This window comes from Rhinolophus hipposideros (genome assembly GCF_964194185.1).
Source record: "Rhinolophus hipposideros genome assembly, chromosome: 9".
NCBI lineage: Eukaryota > Metazoa > Chordata > Mammalia > Chiroptera > Rhinolophidae > Rhinolophus > Rhinolophus hipposideros.
Window position 1 is genome coordinate 54,593,681 of NC_138055.1, and position 22,114 is coordinate 54,615,794.

General features: G+C 53.5%; 1 protein-coding gene across 1 annotated transcript; it reads right to left on the bottom strand.

Annotated features, from left to right (window-relative positions):
- ITGA5 (integrin subunit alpha 5) lies at positions 1 to 20,902 on the bottom strand. Its single transcript, XM_081061265.1, has 30 exons — positions 20,402 to 20,902; positions 14,152 to 14,282; positions 12,676 to 12,788; positions 12,430 to 12,550; positions 12,166 to 12,227; positions 12,032 to 12,077; positions 11,646 to 11,771; positions 11,401 to 11,445; positions 11,233 to 11,276; positions 9,475 to 9,531; positions 9,240 to 9,292; positions 8,726 to 8,934; positions 8,258 to 8,449; positions 7,997 to 8,042; positions 7,718 to 7,819; positions 7,468 to 7,523; positions 7,179 to 7,333; positions 6,735 to 6,872; positions 6,536 to 6,603; positions 6,011 to 6,161; positions 5,834 to 5,926; positions 5,607 to 5,686; positions 5,417 to 5,497; positions 5,204 to 5,309; positions 4,655 to 4,807; positions 3,682 to 3,768; positions 3,452 to 3,565; positions 2,807 to 2,908; positions 2,119 to 2,241; positions 1 to 1,501 (listed from the first exon to the last, which is right to left on the bottom strand). Exons 1-30 carry the CDS (start codon positions 20,782 to 20,784, stop codon positions 1,418 to 1,420), a joined length of 3,321 nt encoding a protein of 1,106 aa, XP_080917391.1. The 5' UTR covers positions 20,785 to 20,902; the 3' UTR covers positions 1 to 1,417.
- Between the last annotated feature and the right edge of the window lie 1,212 nt (positions 20,903 to 22,114).

Here is a 22,114-nt window from a genome sequence, read left to right on the forward strand (position 1 = left end):
CCCTGATTTCTTCTGATTTCATTCTGTGGCTTTTTGTCTCGACCCATTTCATTACTCTGATTTAGGGAAGCCCAGGTGAGTCTTCTTCCCCCACCTTCAACCTGGTCTTCCCCCTTTGCATTCTTCCCTAATCCTCAAAGAAAAGGGATTTCTTTTCCTTGTCTCTTGGAGGTGTTGGGGACCAGATCTGGTGGGGCTGGGTGTCGGACAAAGAAGTCAAGCCCTCTTTTCACTCCTTTGATCATCTCTTTCACCTAAGATAAGGGAACCCAAAACGAGTTCCACAGTTCCTGGGGTACATAATCCTGGCTCCCAGTGGGAAGAAGCTACAAGAAACGGGCTTTTCCTATCCACCAAGCCGTCTGATTCCAGGATGGGTTTGGAAAGAGTGGGGTAGGACAGATTCCAGCTCTGGTCAGTGGGGGCACCGGGCCGGGTTTATTGCACTTGCAACAGAGTTTAAATAAGTTCCGGGTGTCCGGAGCCGAGGGGAAGGGAGGGTTGGGCAGGGAGAGGAGGGGCAGCGTCAGTGCAGCTGGTGGGCAGAACCCAAATCCTGCAGGCCAAGGACAGTGGGCTCCCCTTTCTCTGGGGGACTAGGAGGGCCTGCGTTTGGCCAGGCTGAGGTTCCAGATCTGTTGCCATCACGGCCCCTTCAGGGTCCTGGGCAATTCCTGACTTCTCCTGAGTCAGGTGGATTGGACCTCCAGGCCCAGGTCTGGAGCAGGCTCCAATGTAGTCCTGGATATGACTGGTTACATTACCAACGTCTGAGTCTGGGTCCCAGATCAACCCCAGGCCCCAGGTTCGATCTGGCCCCATTAGAGTTCTGATTCAACCTTGGAGCTGGTTCTGGGCCAGCATGGATCCTTGTTTGGGATCTGTCCTGAGCTGGTCCTGGGGCACCATCCACGGTTAGTGTTCCTTGTTGGCCCACCAGGGTGGGGGCTGTCCAGAGCTGCCAGGCCTCGCTCTCCAGGTTCCAGGTTCTTAACTGGGGACTTCCTGTGGATCTCTGACAAAGCTGAGGACACATCTTTGCAGACTGGAACTGGACAGGAAGTCCTGGTGGCAAGTCTGGCCCAGGGAACTGGGATTAGATCCCCCAGGTCTGGTTCCAAGTTGTTTTCAGGAAATGCAAAGGCTGCAGGGAGGCTGGGGCTCCTGTCCCTGGATCTGAGTTCCCCCATCCATGAGGAGGGCATGTGTAAACGAGGGTCCTTCACAGTGCATGGGGGGTGGGGATCCCCAGCCCCTCACCTCCCGGCTCTGGCCCTTCAAGTATGTCTCTGGGCTGGGGAGAGAAGCTTCTCCCTGGCCCTCAGCACCTTCAGGAAGCACCCAGCCCCCTCCCTGTCAGTAGACTGAGGGTGGGGGCACTGGGCCTTCAGGATTGGGAGTCTGGGATCTGGAGGAGTCAGGCATCAGAGGTGGCTGGAGGCTTGAGCTGAGCTTTTTCCATGGCGGTGCCATATGGGAGGGAGCGTTTGAAGAATCCGAGCTAATGAGAAGGGAAGAAAGGAGAGTTTAGAAACTCTTGCTCCCATTTCTCCCCAGATCTTATCCCAAGAGGGAGTGAAGAAGCCTCTAGTGCTTCCTATCTCCCCATTTTGCAAAAGGGGCCTAAATTCAGGCTGTTAAGTCTACCTCTACAAGAGGTCTAATGGGCCAGGAGGGCTAAAGCTGGGGGTACTTTGGTATAGGGGGTCTTTCATCAGTGCCATAAAGATGTCCCCAGTTAAGCCAGGAATAGCAAATAGGTTTGAACTCAAGTTCCAAGCCTATTGGCTGCCTCTTAAGGAGGATTCTGAGGCCACTTCTAGGGTATGATCCAGTAGTGATGGCTGCCGTGGGTTTTTGGCCATATATTTGCCACCTGTGAGTAACACTGATTTTGCAAGAATAGGCAAACTTGAGAGCTTGAGTCGAGACTCTAAGATCTGGGCTGCAGAATGAAGGGAAGGATCCTATAGGCAGAGTAACGAGCTGCATGTGGCAGTGCACAGGTGGGGCACATGGCTAGAGAATTGGTCTGGAGGTAGATGCTTGGGATTGTGCTGGGTCAAAGGGCAGAAGCTGCTGAGAAGGTGGCCGAGTCGCGGGAAGGATGATGCTGACCTTATAGAGGACGTAGATGAGGAGTCCTAGGAGCAGGAGACCAATCAGGACGGCCAGGATAATAATCCATAGTGGGACACCGTGGCTGCCTTCTGCCTTGGTCCACTGCACAGCTGTGGCCACCTAGGGAGCACGTCGGGATAGGTCACTGGAATACCATTAGTTCTTCCCACCTACACTTGTCATTGGACCTCGACCCATCTCTTACCTCCCATCTTGGGCTGAGAGAAATCTGAACTTCAACATTTAAATTGTTAAAAGGTGCATTCTTGTCTCTTACTTTTGGGCCTTCACATCTTCTGATTCCCTCTCCCAGGAGAATATTCTTTACTGACTGGTTAGCCCGGTAGTTCAGGTCTCAGCTTAAACATCACTTCTTCCAGGAAGCCTTTCCTGACCCTGCAAGACTATGTTCAAGTGTCCCTATGATGTGTTCCCATAAATATCCTGACACGTGTCACACTGTGTTCTCGTTGCCCAGTAGACCACGAACTCTAGAAGTGAAAATGTCCCGTCTATCTGGCTTATCATTCTATCCCCAGGACCTGGCACAGGACCTGGCACATGGTGGATGCTCAGTAAATATTTGTTACAATAACAGGGCCAGTCTCCACCTCATCCCAGCCCTGCCAGGCCCAGCATTCTGAGACCTATCTTCCCTGGCCCAGACCGCTGGCCCTGGACTTACCTGAAGTTCCTTTCGGGGAAGTCGCTGAGGCAGGATTCGGTAAGGCATCTTCAGGGCTTCGTACACAGCTTCACACTGCAGGCTGAATGGCTGGTGCTCCCGCTGTGGGTGGAGGAAAGGTGTTGAGGGCAGCCCCCCTTGGGATCTAGAGGACATGGGTCAGGTTGTGATCTTTCCCTATTTTCCTGAATCTCTATGCCCTTTCTATGAGATAATAAATGTAATTGAGTAGTTATAACTAAACAATGCATACTTAGATGACTGCATGTTCAAAAAATTAAAAAAAAAATCATTAAGGTGGGTTAAGCACCTAGGACAACGCCTGGCCCATAATGTCCACTTAAGAAGTGACTGTTCTTCACTGTTCTTACATCTGCTTGCCTCTCCACTATGAATTCATCTTCCATCTCTGTTTTTCTATCATTGCCAGCACACGTCTCCCTCCAGCCCTCCTACCTTCTCTGAATGGACCAGGAAATGGAAGCTGTCACTCTCAGTGTGCCCACTAGGTGGCGCCAAAGACACACAGCGCCGTCTAAACAAGGTCAGGAGGGGAGCTGGAGTGCCTTGGTCCCATTCCCCAAAGGAGGTGGGAAAAGGGACGCCCAAAGATCGGGGGTAAGGACTGAGGTAAAGCTCCCTTACCTGCAGGAAGGTCTTGGCACCGACTCGGAAATGCAGTTGCAGGCTCCGGCTCTCTAGCCGGTGGAGTGGCCCAAGCTCACAGCGCAGCTTGAAACACTCCACCTCCGGGCATTTCTGGGAAGAAAGAAGCCTGAACCTAGAGATCTGCCCTTCTGGTGGTTGCTTCTGGAACCCAAATACAGTTGCAGACTCCACGCTTGGGCCCAGACCTCATTCGCAGGATAACTTACCAGGATCTGAGGCCATAAGGAGGTTGGGCTCTGGCCTGGAGCTTGCCGTCTTTGCAGCCTGTGGTTCTGGGGACTCTCAGGATCCAACTGGAGGTAGAAAGAGACTGTTAGCTGCCTCTTCCAACTCAGGCTGCACCTGGGTTCCAGAGCAGCTCCAACCTGTTCTTTTATCCATGCAACTGACCACCTCCAATGGCAAAGCAACAAGCTCAGTGTTGAAATATAGAAACAAATAAGACGGGGTCCTTGGAGTTTACAAGGAAGAGATGTGTAAATAAATAATTAGGCCCCTGCCTCTGCCCCTGCCCCTGCCTTAGGGCCTTAGCATTGGCTGTTCCCTCTTCTTGGAATGCCCGTCTTCACAGGCAAGTTCATCCTGATCTTTCAGGACTCAGTTCAACGGTTGACCTCAAGAGGTTTTTCCTGACGACCCACACAGTCTCCAGCCCTCCCACACCCTAACATCTTATCACTGCACTTTTATCACTTTGAAGTATCTGTTCATCTCTCTTTTTAAACTTTTATTGTCTATTACCCTCCACTAAAGTGTAAGCTCAGTGAGAGTGGGGACCTTGTTAGCTTTGTTCAGTGAGATATTTCCTGAGCCTCTAACGGCGTTCAGTGCAGACATTCACTTAATTAAATGTTGTTAATGAGTAAACAGGCACTGGGGTCCAGGGGAACAGGTCTGAAGAAGGCTTCCAAGGGGAGGTGGTGCAAAGCTGGGTTCTTGGAGTATGCCAGGGCAAAAAGTAAGGGAAGGATATTTTAGGCAGAAAGATAGAAGCACAGTGCATAAAACTCTTTTTCCTTCTTAGGGCCTCGAGGTGCCTGTGGGCCATCTGATCCCCTTCCAGTGGCCTAAGTACTAGCTTCACGCACATTCTCATTGGCTCTTTCAGGCTGCCAGCATCCTTCCCCAAACTCCTTAGCCTTGGTCCCACCATCACATGCCAGTCTCCAGGCCCCTCACCTCCAGGTGCTCTGAGTTGGGGAGGTGACTGGTGGTACAGTTGCTGAGTCCTGTAAACTTGGTTACGTAGAGGAGCTGCTGACCTTCCAGAGTCTGGGGGCAGCTGAGCTCCAGCACACCATGGCTAATGGAGCTGGGGCCCAGGTTGATGAGCTGAGGAGAGAAGAGCACCATCATCGGGAGAAGGAAGGGAATGATTCTACCCTGTTGAGACCCTGGGTCACCATGGCCCACTCTACCCTGATGCGTCTCCTATCTCAGGGGTGAAAGAGGAAATCAATGGGCAGAGACACAATTCTCTCCAGCCAACACTCTTGAAGGGGACTCCCTCTTCCCTTCCAAGTCACTCAACTGGCCTGTCTCTCCTCTGGCTGTCTCTCGTGCTGACCCGGTCCTTTACATATCACCGCCCCTCCCTCTTCTCTTCCTCTCAGTTCCTCATTCTGGTCCCCGCCCTCTGTCGCTCATACCAGTTCCTCCTTCTCTGTCTTTCATTCTGGCACCGCCCCTCCACTTGCAGTCATCTGCCCTGGACCTAGCCCTCCTCACCTCATAGACGTGGTGGACAGGAGGGCCTACATCTCCTTCCTTCTGCGGCTTGTCTCGGGGATGCCAGTCGCTCACTGGGAATAGCACTGCTTCAGGCTTGGAGACACTAAGAAAGAGGGTGGTTTAGAGGACAGTGGAAGGGACCCCACATGCATCCTTTCTTAGAAGTCTGTCTCCCCTCCCAGCAAGGCCCCATTTCGCCTGGGCACTAACCCATTAAGGGAGACCTGGGCCTGAGCCTCCACTGAGAGACGGAAGGAAACCACTTCGCTTTGAGAATTGTTGAGATTCTTGCTGTGGAATGGAGGAGAGAATGAGATGGCGCCGGAGCCCAGTCAGAGGGTTCCGATGGCACAGACCCCGCCGCCAACTCAGCAGCAGCCTGGCCCCTCCTACTCCCTACCTGAGAATCTGGAAGTCAAACTGGATCGTTTTCTTCGAGTCTCCGAGGTGAGGGACTGTGAACCGAAGGCCACCCCTGAGCTGCGGGACATGTAGGGAGGACAGGGGGGCTGTTACATTGGCATATTTGCTTTACCCCATCTCCAGCCCTCCTTCCCTCTCCCACAGCTCCGCTCTGGACCGGCTGGTCACTGTCCTCTCAGGTCTTCTCTCCGGTCTCAGACTTACACTGGCTCCTGCCTTCATGGGGTTGCCCAGGTCACACACCAGTAGGCGGCTCTGGTTCACGGAAAAGTAGTCACAGCTCAGGCTGGAGAAGTTCTAGAAGTGAGGGTGGTACAGGTGAGGGTTGGTGCCCCTCTGGCAGAGCTTCCTCCCAAGCCCCACTGGAGAGGCCCCTCTTACTCCTGGGTGTCTGACGAGTCCCGAGTACTCAGCTTCCGGAGGAGCCGTGACCCAAAGCTCAGCCTCATAGGCGCCACCCTCACCCACATTCTGGGCATGGAAAGTTAGGTTCAGAGAGTTCTTGTCGCCCAGGTAGACGTGGTCCGGCTCCCTGGAGGTGGCACACAAGGTAAGGGACACTGGAATTAGTCTCTAAACCAGGACAGTGGGTCATAATAACAACAACAACAATAATAAATACCACTTACTGAATTCCAACTCCATGGCAGCAACTAGGCTAGATGCTTTATGTAAATTATTTCATTTAATTCTTCCAAAAAGCCAGAGAAATAGATGCCACTATTCCCACTATCCAGGTGAAGAAGCTGAAGCTCAGAGAAGCTGAGTAACTTCCTAAGGTCACACAGCTAACTAGTATGTCCCTGTCGTACTTTTTCAGGTGCCAGGTACTTCCAAGTTCCATGTGTCCTGATACAGACCTTGGCATCTGGAGCCCCCCCCAGCCTGATGTTAGCCTTCACTTACCCAGACACTTCCAGCTGTAGGTCTGGCACACAGATGTTGTCTTCTCCACAGTCCAGCAAGATCTGAGCCTGAGGAGCAGGGCAGCCTTGAGAGGGGGAGTTTAGCCCCCTCCTGGGCTATAGGCTCCCTCCTCCCGGGCTCTGCCCCCAGGTGCCCAGACCCCCCTCTTCCTGGGTCCCTTCTCCTCCCCTGTCCTCACCTTGTCTTCTATGCGGTTCTTGCTCTGGTAATGTAAGACTGGCCGGAGGCCATGGCTGTCCACAGGGGCTTGGGGGTCCAAGGAGAAGTTGAGGGCGATGTGAATTGGCGAGAGTTTGTCTCGGAACTCTGACTCATTCTGGGGCAAAGGAGAGGGTTCACCGACTCAGGGGACACTGGAGATGTGGTGGTCCCAATCCTCAGCCTCTCAAATCTCCTTTTGGCCACTCAGGGCCTTCAAGAATCCAGGTGTCTAAACTTGACCGTACTCCCTACTTGAGAGGCCCTGGGAGCCTGGTTCCCAGCTCCTCTGACAGAAGGGCCCCCTTCCTCAGTCCCCCAAAGTCCCAAGCCCTTCACTGGAATCTCCCCATATCTCTCCTTCAGGAGGACCCCAGTTGCCACCCTCTGCAGGCCGCTGCACGCCCTGCCTTCGGGACCATACCCTGAGGTAGACCTTCATGTCTCTGCAATCCTCCCGAGCCCCATTCAAGATGAGCAGTGTCTGCGTCAGGGTTGCTTGTCTGGAGGCGAGGAACAGTGCTCTCCGTACTCCTCCCTTCTGTTTCTGCCAGTCCAGCTGCAGCTCCACCGTGAAGCCTGCAGCCAGGGGTGTACGTTAAGGAGGATCTGTCTCTTCCTCCTAATCTACTCAAAGAGAAGGGCGGTGCCCAGGTCCCCAGCCCCTTCATCCCCTGTCCCAGTGCCTGATAGATTCAGGCAGTCTCCTTTACCGATGGCGTCAGGAACGTGTTTTCCAGAAGCATTGAGGCAGAAGCTAAGGTTGATGCTGGAGGAAGACCAAGAGGAAAGCTGGTGTATCCAACTGGAACAGGCACTCTATCCTCCACCTACCTCTCGGACAGACCCTCACTAGGACACCCCCATCTGTCCCCTCCTGCAGACCTGGTCTCCCTGCCCACGCCCAGGCACAGACTGACGTATCTGGGACTTGGTCCTGCAATCTCCTGGGTCCCAGCTCACCAAGCCACAGGGTTCCCCTCCAAGCTGCAGCTGCGTTCCTCTGGGTTGAACATGGCAGGGAAGATGGTGAGGGAGGCACTGGCAGACACGATGGGGCGACCCCTGTCAAGAGTGGATGTGGGGGTCAATAGAACTAAGACTCCTCTGGGACCTGGGCACAGGAAGCTGATGTCCAAGCCCCAGGATCCCAGTGTGCATTGTACACTTTCCCAACCTCCGCCCTGTTGAGGAATTCCCGAAATCCCACTTCTCCCAGGCTGCCCGCCCTGGAGTTCATACCTGTACACCACAGCCTTGTCCACACCAAAAGACCCCACAATCAGATCTGTAAGAAGCCAAGAAAGTACCCCTTTCAGCAACCCCCAAATCAGGAGTCTTTCCTTGTAGTTTCATTGCTCAAAGAGACGGAAAGTGAGGGGATAGCACCGTCTGGTGGCAGTATCCAGAACCGCAACCATAACCTTAGGAAAGTGCAGAAGAAGGATTGGGGGTCTATGACCAGGAAATTCTAAGGTGACAGGGGCCTCCGGCACAACTCACCAGGGTAGCCGTTGCCATCCAGGTCTCGGCCTCCTCGAAGGGCAGAGCCAAAGAAGTCTGGTGTGTGACCAGCTGCCCACAGGGGTAGCAGAACCTGGGAAGGCTTAGAGCCCAGCCCCCTTGGGCCCCCAGGGAATACAAACACCACTCCCTGCTGGGTCTCCCCACCAAAGGGAGCCCCAATGGCCACATCTGCAAGACACACAAGACACACCAGTCAGTGGGTCAGGAATCCAGGACTCCAAATCTTTACCACCAGACCCCAGGACACAGGATCCTATTTTTCCCATCTGTCATTCCCTTCTATTCTAATCTCTTCAAAGCCCCAAGACCTAGACATTGGGATTGAAGCCTACACACCTCCTTGGGAAGTCACTGGGAGTCTGGGTATCTTAGTCACCAAATCCCCAATCCCTTCTGACTCAGGCCCCTGACTCCTCTGCAGCTCCTTGAGTCCATGGTACTTACCATTGTAGCCATCCTGGTCCAGGTCCCCCAGGGGGGTCAAGGAGCTTCCAAATCGGCCAAACTCATCATGGCCAGTGAGGGTCAGGGTGGGGGTGGGCTCCATGCCCGCGGGCTGCTGCAGGTAGACGTAGACCCTGCCTACCTCCTGGGGCCGCCCATCGGCTGTCCGTTCCATGAGCAGTGGTGCCCCCACCAGCAAGTCGTCCAGCCTGGGGGCAGGGGGGAAAGCCAAACATCCTGGCACTCTGCCTTGCTACCTCCCCTCCCCAACCTAGTCCAGCAAATCTCCGGTGTCCTGGATCTTGGGCTCCCTCCCTCCCACCCAAGTAAGAAGACCTGAGGTCTTCTGGTCTCAGCTGTCAGCTCTCTCTTTGCCCCTGAGCAAGGGGAATGCAGGCACAAGTGAACAGCATCGGGGGAAAGCCTGAAGAAAAAGTCTCCTTGCCTTTTTCTGTCCCTCCCCACTCTTCCCTCCTGGGAAAGGTATCACGGTGTGCCTTTTCTCACTACTTACCCATCCCCATTGATGTCTGAAACAGCCACTGCATAGCCAAAGTAGGAGGCCATCTGCGGAGGACAGAGGGGCAGCTCTGAGTCAGATGGGTGGGTCAAACAATACGATCAGTAGGGGCTATGGGGAGAGGTCAGAGACTCCAGAGAGCCTGAGAAATCAGGCTGAGCTTATTGGGACAGGACTGGGGTTTGGTTGGCAGAGGGCCAAGCTGGGTTGGGGGTATGGATGTCCTCACCTGTTCCCCTGAGAAGTTGTAGAGGGATCGAATGTCTGAGCCATTAAGGATGGTGACCTGGGGATAAGGAGATATGCCCATTGGCCTTGGACTCCCAGACCATCCCACGGATGGAAGGCAGATGGGTACAGGCTACCCAGGGGCAGGCATTCCTTAGAGACACAGATCACTTGTCCCCTAATTCCCTCCCAAGCTTTGCCTTTACATTCCCGTGTCTATGCCAATAGCTTGGTCCCACAGCTACTTCATTATTTTTTCTATATCACTTATCCATTACTGTCAGATTTCATATTTATCTGTCTGTTGTCCATCTCTACCCAATAGAATGGAAAATCAATGGAGGCAGGAACTGGGTTTTGTTCTTTGTTTTCTCCCTAGAGCCTAAAGTAGTGCTTGGTGAGCAGTAGACACTCAGTAATTATTAGCTGAATGACTGACTGCACACTGAGGCCTCAGTCATTCCTGATTCTCCAGCCCTCCCAAACCACAAACACGTCTCCCCTAAGTGCACCGTTAGTGGCTGGCCCCGTCAGTCCCCAAGTCTTTTGACTCCTGGCTCTCTTCCCCACTCTCACTGCTGTTACTCTGCTGGGATCCCTGTCACAGGACTGCTGGAGAGCCCCCTGGCCACCTCCCTGCCTCAGGCTGTCCCTTCCTCCACTGCAGCCCTCAAGCAGATGCAGGAGAGACACCTCTGGCTTGGAAACCCATGGTGGTTCCCTGAGCCACTGCCAAAGTCTCACTTTCTTGGCTGGTCCTCTGAGTCCCCGGATAACTTGCCCAACCTACCTGCTTTTGCTCAACCTTTCCTTATTCTCCTCACCCTCAATCAGCCCATGAGTCTGCTAAACTGGCTGAATTTATTTTTCTTTCCTTCCATGCCTTTTTTCATGCTTCTGCCTAGGATGCCCCCTATCTCATCTCCACTGATCCTTCATAGAACCTTCTCTGATCCACCCCTGCCCTGGAAAGGAGGTTATTCCTTCCCCTAAACTCCTATACCATCTTAATCACTTTTCTGAAATTATTATAGTACAGAAAGAACGCTGACTTTGGAGTAAGACAGATCTGGTTTTAAATCTCTATGCAGCCACTTACTAATGGGGTGACCTTAAACAACTTACGTGGTCTCTTGGACCCTCAGATTTGTCATGTGTCAAACTTGCATGGTAATATCTACCCGCATCAGCTCGTTGTGAAGAACAGAAACCATGAGAGGACAGTGCCCGATGCAGAGGTTGTATGTGTCTTATCTTACATACTTGATTAGAAACACCTTATGAGATGGGTATGATGTCTTATTCATCTTATCTCTTACCTCGCCTTAATAAATGTTAATTGAATGAACTCCTATGGCATTCTTATCTGTATTCTTTTGAAAGCACTTGTCATGGTCTAATAATAACAGCTACCAGCTGTACACTGCCTAATAGTTCACTAAGTACTTTCACATGCATTATCTCGTTTTATCCTTACAAGAGCCTTGTGAGGTCAGAACTATTATTATCCCATTATACAGAGAAGAATGAGGCTCAGCGAGGTAAAGCAGGCTCAAGGTTTTTACGGAATGAAGTGGGATATGAATAAATAACAGAATGATTCATCCAGAGTAAGTGCTAGAACTTGAACCCAGGTCTGACTCTGGAGCCCATGTTCTGATCCACTTTTTGAATTCTCACAAATTGCCTGCATGTGTTTTTGTGATTAGTCAGGGGAGGGGAGGAGAGGGGAAGAGAGAAGGGTCAGTCTAGGTCTTACATAACCGTAGGTGAGGTTCCCTTTGGGCACACCAGCAACAAAATCTGCAAAGAGAAGAGAAAGTTGTGGGCTAACAGTGGTGAAAGGTAAGTCAGACAAGAATCGTACGTACCCCAGGCCCTGGGTCTCCCACCTCCTCCCTTGGCCCCAGCCTGGGGACACACTCACCTTCTGTGTCATCGCCACTGAATTCACCCACAGCCACAGAGTAACCTGGGGGAGAGGGTGGGTGGGTGTCATTATTCCTGCTTTGGGGACCAGTCTGCCCTGGCCCATCTTCCAATCCCTTCCCCACCACTTCACAGTCAGCTTGCACAGAAGTATGGCAGAATAGGAGAAGGGAAGCAAGGGGGTGAGCGAGGACAGGAGCACCTGAGGGTCGCCCCTGCAGTTTTGTCCCCTTGTGCACTCACCCAGGTAGCTGTCATCGTAGATGGAACTGGCCTGACGGGTCTGCAGCTGCCCCTGGACCAGGTTGATCAAGTACTCAGGGTAATAGGATTCTGCAATCTGCTCCTGGGTGGCCGACAGGATCTGGCCTGGGGAAGGGGATGAGGAAAGGATGGACGGAGGAGGAGGTGGCAGGGAGGGGGACACTGGGGGCTGACTGGGTAGGACTTCAGAAGTCTGGTTCAAGGCAGGGAAGCTTGTGGAGGGTGGTAGAAGAGGACATGTAAGGCTCAAGAAGGGAGAGGAGAACTGGGACGGCAGCAGAGGAGGGAAGAATGAGGACCTTGGGCTGGGAAAGGGGAAGAGGCCTTGTGCCAGGGGATGAAGGGGCAGCGGAGGAAGGACTTACCTTGCCAGAAATAGCTCCCTGGTCCACCCAGGACCACACGCCCAGTCTGTGGGGGGAAGGCACTGAGTCTACATCTGGTCCTGACTCCCATGTCCACCGCCCACAGCCACTTCCCTCCCAGATCACCCTCTCACCTTGGTAAACTCAGCACTGAAGCCGCCTTGGCAGTAACCTTGTCCTGCTGCCCAGCTGAAGTCTGTGAGGGGAGAAGGTGGTGGGGAGGATGCCCGCACAGATGGGTCATGTAGGAAAGGAGAGAGAGATTGGGGAAGGAGGTGGGAGAGGGAACCAGAGGACCTCCCTGGACCACACGGTGAGCCTAAGGCTAACGGGGGTGGGGGCTGTGGGGACTTCACATAGAGAAGACAGACACAGGCACATGCCCTCTCTTGTCCTACCTGAGCGGCAAGGTGCATATTCTAGAATTCGGGTGAAGTTGTCTGTGGAGAGGTAGCAGGTGCCCACGGGATCGTTCAGTGGTTCCTTCTCTGTGCGCCAGCTGTACAGCGGGGCACAGGCCTGGGGAGGCCCGGGAGGAGGGGGCTTCAGGTTTAGTCCAACAGGAACCCTCCTCCCTCCCTCCAGGCCTACGCTCCACTGCTCATCTCCTAGTCCCCAGCTCCCTGAGCCTGCTGGCCCCTCACCAAGATGGAGGAGCCATGGGCTCGAACTGTTGCTCCAAACCACTGCAAGGACTTGTACTCCACAGGCTCCTCTCCCTCTGGGATGGAGAGTGAGGACTCCAGGATCCGAGAGCCTTGGGAAGTGAGAAAGGGGCGTCATGCAGGCAGTGGGCAACTGAGACCTAGCACAGACCCCATTTTCAGTCTGGGGGTACCCAAGCACTTGCAAGCCCTGAACACCATGACTCACTGGTGGGAATGGGGGTCTTTAGATTCTGCTTTGTGTAGCCTGACTCACCCCTCCTGTACACACATACACACACGCACATGCACGCAAGCACATGCACACATAGAACCTGGTGCTCCTAGAGTTGACTTCTCCTGGTCTAGCTGGGCCAAGGATACTTGTGGTGAGTTGGGGGCAGGAGGGTAAGAATGGCTATCTCCTGAGTGGGTGACACTCTGGCTGCACTTCTCTGTTTGACCCTGGGCCTGTGTTTCTAAGCACCTTTCTAAGGACCTTTCCAAGGTCCTTTCTTGACCTTTCTCACATTTCTCGATTGGGGTCCCCTTCTCTCTCTCTCTCTCTCTCTCTCTCTCTCTATCTGTCTGTCTCTCTTTTTCCAAGGCTTAGCTCTGACCTCTATAGGACACCCGTTTTAATTCCTCTGATTCTCATCTCTTTCAGGTTAAAAAAAAACACACCAATCTGTTTCATGATCGTCTCCCCCACCCCCATTGTCTCCATCTTTTTCTGCACTCCTCTTTCTGTTCCCTCACCCTAGTCTTTACCTATGGAGCCAGACTGCTCAAGTTCATGTCCTTGCTCCACCATTTATTAGCTGTGTGGCCATGGACAAGTTACTTAACCTCTATTTCCTCTCCTATAAAATGGGGATAATTATACCTCGTGCAGTTTTTGAAAGGATTACGTGAGCTACTACGCATAAAGTGCTTACAACAGTGCTGGGCACAGAGCAAGCGCTCTTCAAGTGTTAACTGTTATTATTGTTTATCTCGTCTCCTTCTCATCTCTGCATCTATTCTGAACTTGGAGCTCCTTGAGGGCAGTGGTTAAATCAGGTTTCCATCCCCTGCCGTCCCATCACAGTGCCTGGCGTGCCCTATCACTCAGTCAGTGCTTAGTTAAATAAATCAAATAGTCTGTGTGACTCTCCCTGTCTTTGTCTCTGTTACTGCCCTGGCCTCCCTGAGTTGTGGGTGATTCAGGGGAAATGAGAGCCACATGTTTCTGAATCATGCCCGCCCTCCTTGGGCTGGGCTGGACTGGTAACGTGGTGGGAGTGCCACGGGGAGCCGCTGCACGGCTGCAGAGCTGAAGCACAACCAGCGCATCAGTGCTGGGAGGGCACGTGGCCAAGGAGCTGGGCAGGCTCTCCCCGTGCTCCAAGCCCCACCGGGGGCCCGCCTCAAAGCCACAGCCCCACCCCCCAGTCCCTCCCTGAACTTCCCAGGCCTACCAAGAGGGCTGGTTACCTTTGCTGTCAAACTCAATAGGGCTGCACTGTGCCAGGCTGGTGCCCCAGGGACAGAGGTAAACAGCACCGCCCTGCAGCACTCCTGGCTGGCTGGTGTTAGCCTTGGGTGCTCCCACCAGCACGCTGACCCTGTGAAGGGGAAAGGAGAGGCAGTTCAGAGTGGCTTCTAGCTCTTCTCCAGTCCTCCAAGGCAGGAAGGACCCAGGCCTCTGGGCCAGGGTCTGGCTGGGGGCGGGGTAGATGCCCCCTGGGTTGTATTTATATCTCAGAAGATGCCACAGATGCCAGAGGCACAGGCTGGAGTCAGGCGGTCCCCATGTGCCGCTGTCACTAACACAACCCCTCCCCCCCCACTCTCTCTTCTCCTACCTTCCCCTGTTATTAAAGAGAGAAGGAGCCAGAGACAGTTCTGGGAAGGGGAAGAGAGGCCAGAGGTTCTGGCCCCAGCTTCTCCATCTCCCCATGGACCTGCCAAAATTGGATGTGCAGCCCCTGGAACCCAGGGTCCTCTCACCTAGCCTGTACCCTCGTCCCAAGCCAAAGGCCTTCTCTGGGCTAAGACCCAGGAGTCCAGCTGCCCAGCCCAGGGGCGTGCAGGAGGAAAATGTGAGTCTTGGAAATCAGGCAGTAGAAGTGGCGAGAGGAGCTGGAGGATGGTGAAAACAGATCGTTTGCCCTGGGCTCTGGTGTGGCCTTCCCCATCCTGGCTGAGTCTCTGTCTCAGCCCCTGAACCCCTTTCCCACATACCATCTCTAGGAGTCTAAATTCAGATCCTGCTCTACTGGGGTCTTAATTCTGGACACGGTGCCTCAGTTCCTCCTGAGACGACCAGGAGAGGGCTGCCTTTGCTGGGGGTTCTGTGTCATGGGGCTGGTCATAGTTAAGGTCCTGGACCAGCTTCCTGTCTGTGGCTCTGCCTCTGCCATTTCTGGATCCCTTGCCACTAAGGCCTCTGCACAGCTGTTAGCCCTTTAGCCTTCTCCTCCAGATCTCCCGAGGAGACAGCATCTGGCAGCTGGGGCGACGGAACCCGCCCCTGCCGGCCGTGGCCTCTGCGCTCCTCCCATACCTGCCTCTGGCACCACTTCTCACATCTCTCTGTTCCTCTGTCCCTATGACTGCTTGCTCTCTTGGTTTCAGTTTTTGAACTCTCTCTCTCTCTCTCTCAGATCTTGGGCTTCTACATCTCTATTGATTTCTGTCCCCTTTCAGTTTTCAGCATTTCCAATACCCACCCCTTCCCCTGATATTACGATACCTTCTTCAGCCTTTCTTACCAGGAAAGAGTGCCTAATTTGGGGATTACGGTAGAGCTCACAAAAGCTGGGGGTTCCCAGAGGAACAAAGGAGGGAAACACCAGAGTTAGCAGCTCCAAGGGACTGAAATGGGGAGTGAGAAGTGGTCTAGGAGGGCCAGAGGATGAGAATGAAGGAGGGAGAAGGCAAGGTCCCCAGGAATAGGAGGGGGCAGCCTGAGAGTGAGAGTTTCTAGAGTGATGGGGGTGGGGTGCCAGCCTCAGTTACCCCGGGGAAAGGAAATGTTTACTGCCTGTGACTTCCTGTCTGTTTCCAACCTCTCACTTCTCCGTTTGTCTCCCCAAACAGGGCCCCACCCGTCCCTCAATACATCTAGTTGGGGGTAGGAGCTGACATAGTGACCTGGTCAGTTGCCAGGCCCAGTAGTTGAGGTTGGTGGTGGGGAGAGGTTGCATTGACCCAGGGCTGGGTGAGGAGACAGTGGTGCAACCCTCCCTTAGCAGGGGCAGCCCCCAAAAACAGCTGTAGTCCAGGAGGCAGTGAAAAGAGCACTGGACCAGGAGTCAGCGCAGGACAAGTCACGCACTAGCTCAGTGTGGACTTGGGCCATACTCTTTCCCTCTTTCTCTGGAAGAAGAGGTTGAACAGGTTATCTCAAAGTCTCTGGGAGCTGTGATATTCTATTTCTAGGAGAACACAGGGCTGTGGCCAAGGTATACTCCCAATGTTTCCAACACTGCCTTCTCTTGGGGAGGAGCTGAACCTGAGTACTTCTGGGATGGCCAGAAGAAGCCTGGAGTTTGACAGGGTTGGAAGGTGAAAGAGAGGCCTTACAAAGCTTGTAAAAGCCCACAAGCCCATCGGCCAGGGGCATATGCATTGTTACTGTGTGAAGTTTCAGCAGATCTGACATGCCAGCAAGGGACACAGATCCATCACTCGTGGCTTCTACCCAAGGGTTGAGTGGCCCTTCCATCCCAGCTCTCAAGTTTGTCCAATAAATAGTGCCCTCCCCCATGTGCCAGGTGAGGCACCTGGTGTCAGGGATGGCACGCCACATAGCTTATCCTTATTCTTCCACTCTTAGCTCCTGTTTCATAAATCCTGTAGCAGCAGTTTGGTCCTCTTAGGGGTCCAAGAAAGTAACAATGGATAGTCCTTGGGCTATTTTCAATATTGCAGAAAACCTAACGGAAAACATGCATTTACCTGATAAGGCAGCCTGCGCTAATTAAAGCCTCAAGTATATTTGCTTTTGGTTGGAATGATATCAACTAATGTAGGGAAACTGGCTATCTCACAGTCATCAAAAGCTCTGATTGGCAGCTATTGATGTCTTCTTGTTCTGACTTCTAGTTGATAAAAAATGGGAGAAAGGAATTAATTATTCCTTATTAAATGTGGTTTGGCAGATAAACTCTTCCAAAATACACAGTCCAGGGGAAGAAATAATTGCCAGAATTTATATTGAAGCCTCAGAATCTTGAAATTCTAGAGTTGGTTTTCGGAGACACAGGAAGCCACAGCTGGAAGGCACCGTAGAAAGCATCCACTGGTTTGAAGCCTTTCTTGTAGATGCCTCAGGGCTGCCACGTGGAGTAAGGAGAGGCTAGTTTGGTCCTGACACTCCTCCTCATCTTCTTTTATTGCAACCTCTTTTCCCTGTTTTATATGTAAAGTCCTGATAAGATATCATTTGAATTTTAGAAAAAGGAATTTTAGAAAAAGAAAAAACTTTAGTTAATAAAACCCTGCTGACTGAGTCCCATGTCCATATTTTCCAGATGGGAAAACTAAGTCCCAGAGAAGTTAAGTAACATGTCCAAGGTCACTCAGAATCCTTCCTAATATAAGAACCGGAAGCCGGGAATGCTGATTCCTAGGCCAGTGTTCTGGTCTACCCTGTTGCCAATTTATCCCCTCCTCTCCTGTCCACTATCTCCCCAGCTAGGTTTCTGATTAACCAAGATCCTGTTCAATACGTGGTTACTGTTTGACTCTGTTGGCCTGATAAGGTCGGGAGTGGAGAGTAGCAAGTGGACCAGGGCCCAGGTCCTCCAGGTCCTGACCAGGCCAGAGGAAGACACTTGGTTCTGGCTCCCCTACTTTATTCTCAAAGGAAGTGCCTGGCTGGCTGGGAGGAAGAGGTGCCTCCACGTGTGGCAGTACCACAAGGAAATAAGGTGTTGGGCTAAGGCTGATGCACCTTTTAAGCTTGTGTCCTAGGCCAAGTCACTTCCCCTCTCCAAGCCTTGGATTCTCAACCCACAAAATGATGGGTTGCCCTTGAATTGTCACTAAACTAACTTCTAGTTCTAAATTTCTATGATTCTTGAAGCTTCAGAGTGTGTGTGTATGTGTGCCCCATATGGGGCAATAATGCTTCCCGTGCGTAACTCAAGGACTTTTGTAACGATTCAATGGAAAAATTGATATGAAAGTGCTAAGTAATGTGAGACACTATTACTACTATTATTACTATAAGCAAATGATAAAGGCAAATAAGAAATGGGGGAAAACTCAGACAAAGAACTAGGTGGTACCTAGGGAGGAGAGAAGCAGAGACAGAAAACAGCTACCTCATAAAAATCATGCCTACCATGTACTGATCGCCCTTTACGGACCAGATGCCTTTTATATGTATTGTCTCATTTAGTCCTCAAAACAGCCTCATAAATTAGGTGTCTGATTTTCACGAGAAGACCAAGCTCTGAGAGCTTAAGTGACTGGCCTCAGGTCACACAAAGAATAAGTAACTGGAGAGGACAGGGCACACACCCAGCTTTGCCTGACTTAAGAGCTTGGCCCTTTCCCACCATGCAAACTCTCTTGTGCTAACCCTGTCCTTTGATGATGTTTTGCTGTCCACAGTGAGAGGTGAAGCAGAGGAACCAAGAACACTGAGACCCTCTCCAGCGATGGCCCAAGTGAGGAGCTATGTTTGTCCCCTCAGGGCAGGAGATGGTTGAAGGCCCAGCTGTGATGGGAGGAAGGTCACTGAGGAGGTGGAATGTTCGGTTCTACTCTAAGAGTGTATTGTAAAGAGAAAATGAGAGGGGGAGGAGTGCAAACTGGACACCTGGGTTCTCTTGGGAGGAGAGATGAGCAGAAGGGGAGACGGGAGGGATGAGAATGCAGGGTCCTATTTTAGAAGAGGGCTTTAGGGACTTTGGGATCAGGCCAGGAGCCAGACAGACACCTAGGGAACCGGAATTGTGTGAAAGTCCAGATGTTTTAGGGGAGTGTTTTAAAAGGGAGATGACACCCTTGTTAGGTGGGGGGTGGGGTACAAGGAAGGTTACCCAGATATGGGGGAGGATTCCATCCCCTCCCTCCCTCCCTCTTCTCTACTCCATTAGGGTTGTGGTAAGCAGTTTGAGGGGGCCTTGGGGAGGCCAGACCTGGCAGAGGCTCCAGGCCAGGGTGATGCAATGGGGTTTGGGCAAGAGGCCAAGGGGGTGGGGTGGGGGTTGGGTGGGGACCTTGAATAGCCCAGAATCAACAGCTGGAGCCTAACCATCTTTCTTTTTCCCATCCCCTAGTCCTCCAGACAATGGAGAAATTTGCCCCCCACGACCAGATTAGGGGTGAATTAGGTAAATTAACCCCTTTTCTCCAAAAATTAAAGAACATGAGGAGAGATCAGTTAACTGTATCAGGTGTAAAAGCAGCTCACCTCTGAGAGGTCCTATCAAACCCTGAGATAGTAGGGGTCGGGGTGCTGGTGGCTATGGGGAGCAGTGGGAAGCTCAGAGCCCAAAGATGTAGGAGAAATGATAAGTCCAGTTATTGTGAAGGATCAGGGATCTGGCATTTGGGAATCCCCATACCAGACTAGAGTAGCCACCTTCCCCTCTTACTTCCCACCCCCACCCCCACATTTAAATAAATACCCCAGTTCTAATGTCGCCTCAGCTCTAACTCCGGTTTCCCCACGCCTATGGGCTCCCCATTTTCCAGGTACTCAGGGTCCGGTCTGCTCGTCACCCTGCTGAGCTGGGAATGAGGGTCCTCCTTGGAGCCTTCCCCCATCTCTGATGTCCTGTGTGCTGACGCTCTTGAGCCCGGTGAACGCACGTCTCCCCAGCTTCCGACCCCAGCCCTAGAAGTCCCGGTCTCAGTTCAGCTCCAGCCCACAAGCTACAGGAAATCAGCTTTTCCCTTCCTCCCCAGAGCTAAAGGAAGAGGGAAACCGCCCACCCCCCTTCACGCGCGCACACACACGCCCCTCCCGACACATCCGAGCACCCGCCCTCGGCGAAGCCCACCCCCAGCCCCGGCGCCCTCAGTGTCAGGGTCCCGGGACTCTCCCCAGGTTCCCGGTTCCCCTCGTCTGAACAGAGATTAGGGGTGTAGGGCAGAGTACCAGACCGAGGAGAAAGGGGAGGGAGTCGCCGTCCCCCTCCCGGGTCTTTCCCAGAGTTGAGGGGGGAGGGGAAGACGAAGCTGGCCCCCATTTAACCTCTGGGCCCCCTCAGTCTCCGACTCCGCTCTTACTACACACACACAATTCATTCTGCTTCGACCAGTTCTCTGTCTGCACAATGGCCCTCCGGGGTCCTGAGGTCTCCCTGTGCTCCAAAACGCCCTTCCCGGCCTCCGCGCCCCCTCTCCGCCCCCATCCGTCTGGGTCCCGGCAGCTCACAGATCTCCGCCGGAGACCTCTGCTCTCTCCATTCACGCGCCCTCCTCTCCCTTGGCCCCAGGACCCATGCCCAGACTTCAGGTTCCAGCTTCGTGTCCTCTCTCCACCCCACACAAGCCTCCCCACTGATCTCTCTCAAACTCAAGGCCCCCCTCCACGCCGGCCAGTCTCCTCCTTACTCCAGCGCGGGCCCCCAACTCCAGCGCGGGCCCCCAACTCCAGCCTTAGTCCTTCCAAACTCCGCCTCTCAAACTCAAGCCTTGGTCCCCTCCAGACTCCAGCCGCGCCCCCACTTTCCAGGCGTCCCCACCCCCCTCCATCCCGCCGCTAACTCTCCTCACTCACCGGTCTGGCCTCGGCCGGTAAAACTCCACCGAGAAGCCGAAGAAGGAGCCCGGGGGCCCAGAGAGCACTGCTGGGGCCTCCGCGTCTAAGTTGAAGCCCCCGACCCTGGGTGGCGGCGGCAGCAGTAGCAGCAGCAACAGCAACGGCAGCAGCAGCGGCAGCAGCGGGGGTCGGGGCCGGAGGCCCCAGAGCGGCTGCACGGCGTGGAGAGGGGACCCTGGAGTCCGGCTCCCCATAGCGCCCGCTCCTCCCTGTCCTGGGGCCACCGACCCGGAGCCGCTTCCTAAACCTCCCAGAGGCGAATGACTCAACGCGGGGAGGAGTTTGCCAAACTCCCGGCTGAGCCCTCCCCCCGCCGGCCGGGGGGGTGGGAGGGGGGGCATTCCTGGGTCCTTGGAACGCTGAGCCCGCGCCCCCCACCCCGAAGGGGCATGGGGGGGCCGCACCTCTCCACTCCCCTCTCTCCAGCCCCAGCTGGAGACCGGTAGTTTGTACTGGGTCAGACTGGGCGGGTTTGAGCTCTTCCCCCTCCTTCTCTCTGCTTCCCCCACCTTCCTCCCCCCTCCTTTCCAGATGTACAACGTAAACGCTCGGAAAAGGAGTAGGAAAAAGGGAGCGGAGAATTTCCTAATGAGGAAAGGAATCACCTCTGGAAGGCGAGGGAGTCAGTATATGTGTGTGGGGGCTCCCTCACTTCTTCAGGGAGGAGACTTTTGGGTAGAAAGAGACAGGAGACACCTCTGGCACCTGGCCAGCTGGGATTCCCCCTTGCCTTCCGGTGCCACTGGGTGCCTGGGTTCCTGCCAGCTGGATTTGGGACTCGGGACTTGAGGTACAGAGTGCTCTTAGTCAGCCTGGTCTGATGGAGGACCTCCGGGGGCTCCTGGAGTTCCCTCCGCTGCTCCTCACCCCAAGCTGCTAGAATTGAAAACCCAGGAGTTTGGGGACATTCACCAGGAGGATTCTGTTCCAGTCACCCCCTTCTTGGTTGTGGGTTATGGGAACCTCTGTTGAGCCCCTTCCTAGAATTTGGCAGTTGACCAAGAGCCTGGAAGAGGGGTGCTTTGGCCCCTCAGTGCCTTCTTGATCAAAACAAAACTGGTGTGATTCCTACAAACCTGGAGAATTGTAGTGTGGGGTGGGGTGGTGGTGATGTCTTACATAGAGGCCACCCCATTCTCATCAGATCCCCTGTGGATGCAGAAAAAGGGGCTCTGTAGCAAGGGAAGGCAGTGACCCCCTGCCCACCCCTTCCTCCAGCCCTGGCTCTGTAATGAGATCACCTTTCAGGATTCTAGTCTTTATCTTAGTCTGGGGGAGGGGGAACTAGGGGCCTAGATTCTCTCCTAACCTTCTCTCCTTTCCAGCCCTCTTTCTGCCTTTTCCCTCCAGGACTCCTGTCCTTCCAGAATATCAATTCCCCAAATTAAACCCTGCCCCTTTATTCCCCAGTCCCGCGCCCCATTCTGGCCTCAGGGACTTAGAATAAAAGTGCCCAGACAATGCTTTTTCCTTCACCATGAGTTTCCTACTCATTCTGTTACTCTGCTTCCTGTCCCAAATCACCCAGCTGTTTTTTTCAAAGCCCCTCTCTAGAGCCAGCTGCAGGCCAAGGAAAAGCCAGCTGGTCAGACGGTGGGGTGATGCTGGCCTCCATCCCACTCACATCTGTAGGTCCTGACCTTTTCTTAGGTGAGGAACCCAAGGAATCTC

Coding starts and splice junctions, on each gene's coding strand:
- ITGA5 (XM_081061265.1), bottom strand. CDS start 20,784: ATGCCCCCCCTCCCACCCCCCCGGCCGGCGGGGGGAGGGCTCAGCCGG. Junction 12,551..12,675: donor CCCATGGCTCCTCCATCTTG/GTGAGGGGCCAG, acceptor GGGCCTCCCCAG/GCCTGTGCCCCGCTGTACAG. Junction 12,078..12,165: donor TCAGTGCTGAGTTTACCAAG/GTGAGAGGGTGA, acceptor TTCCCCCCACAG/ACTGGGCGTGTGGTCCTGGG.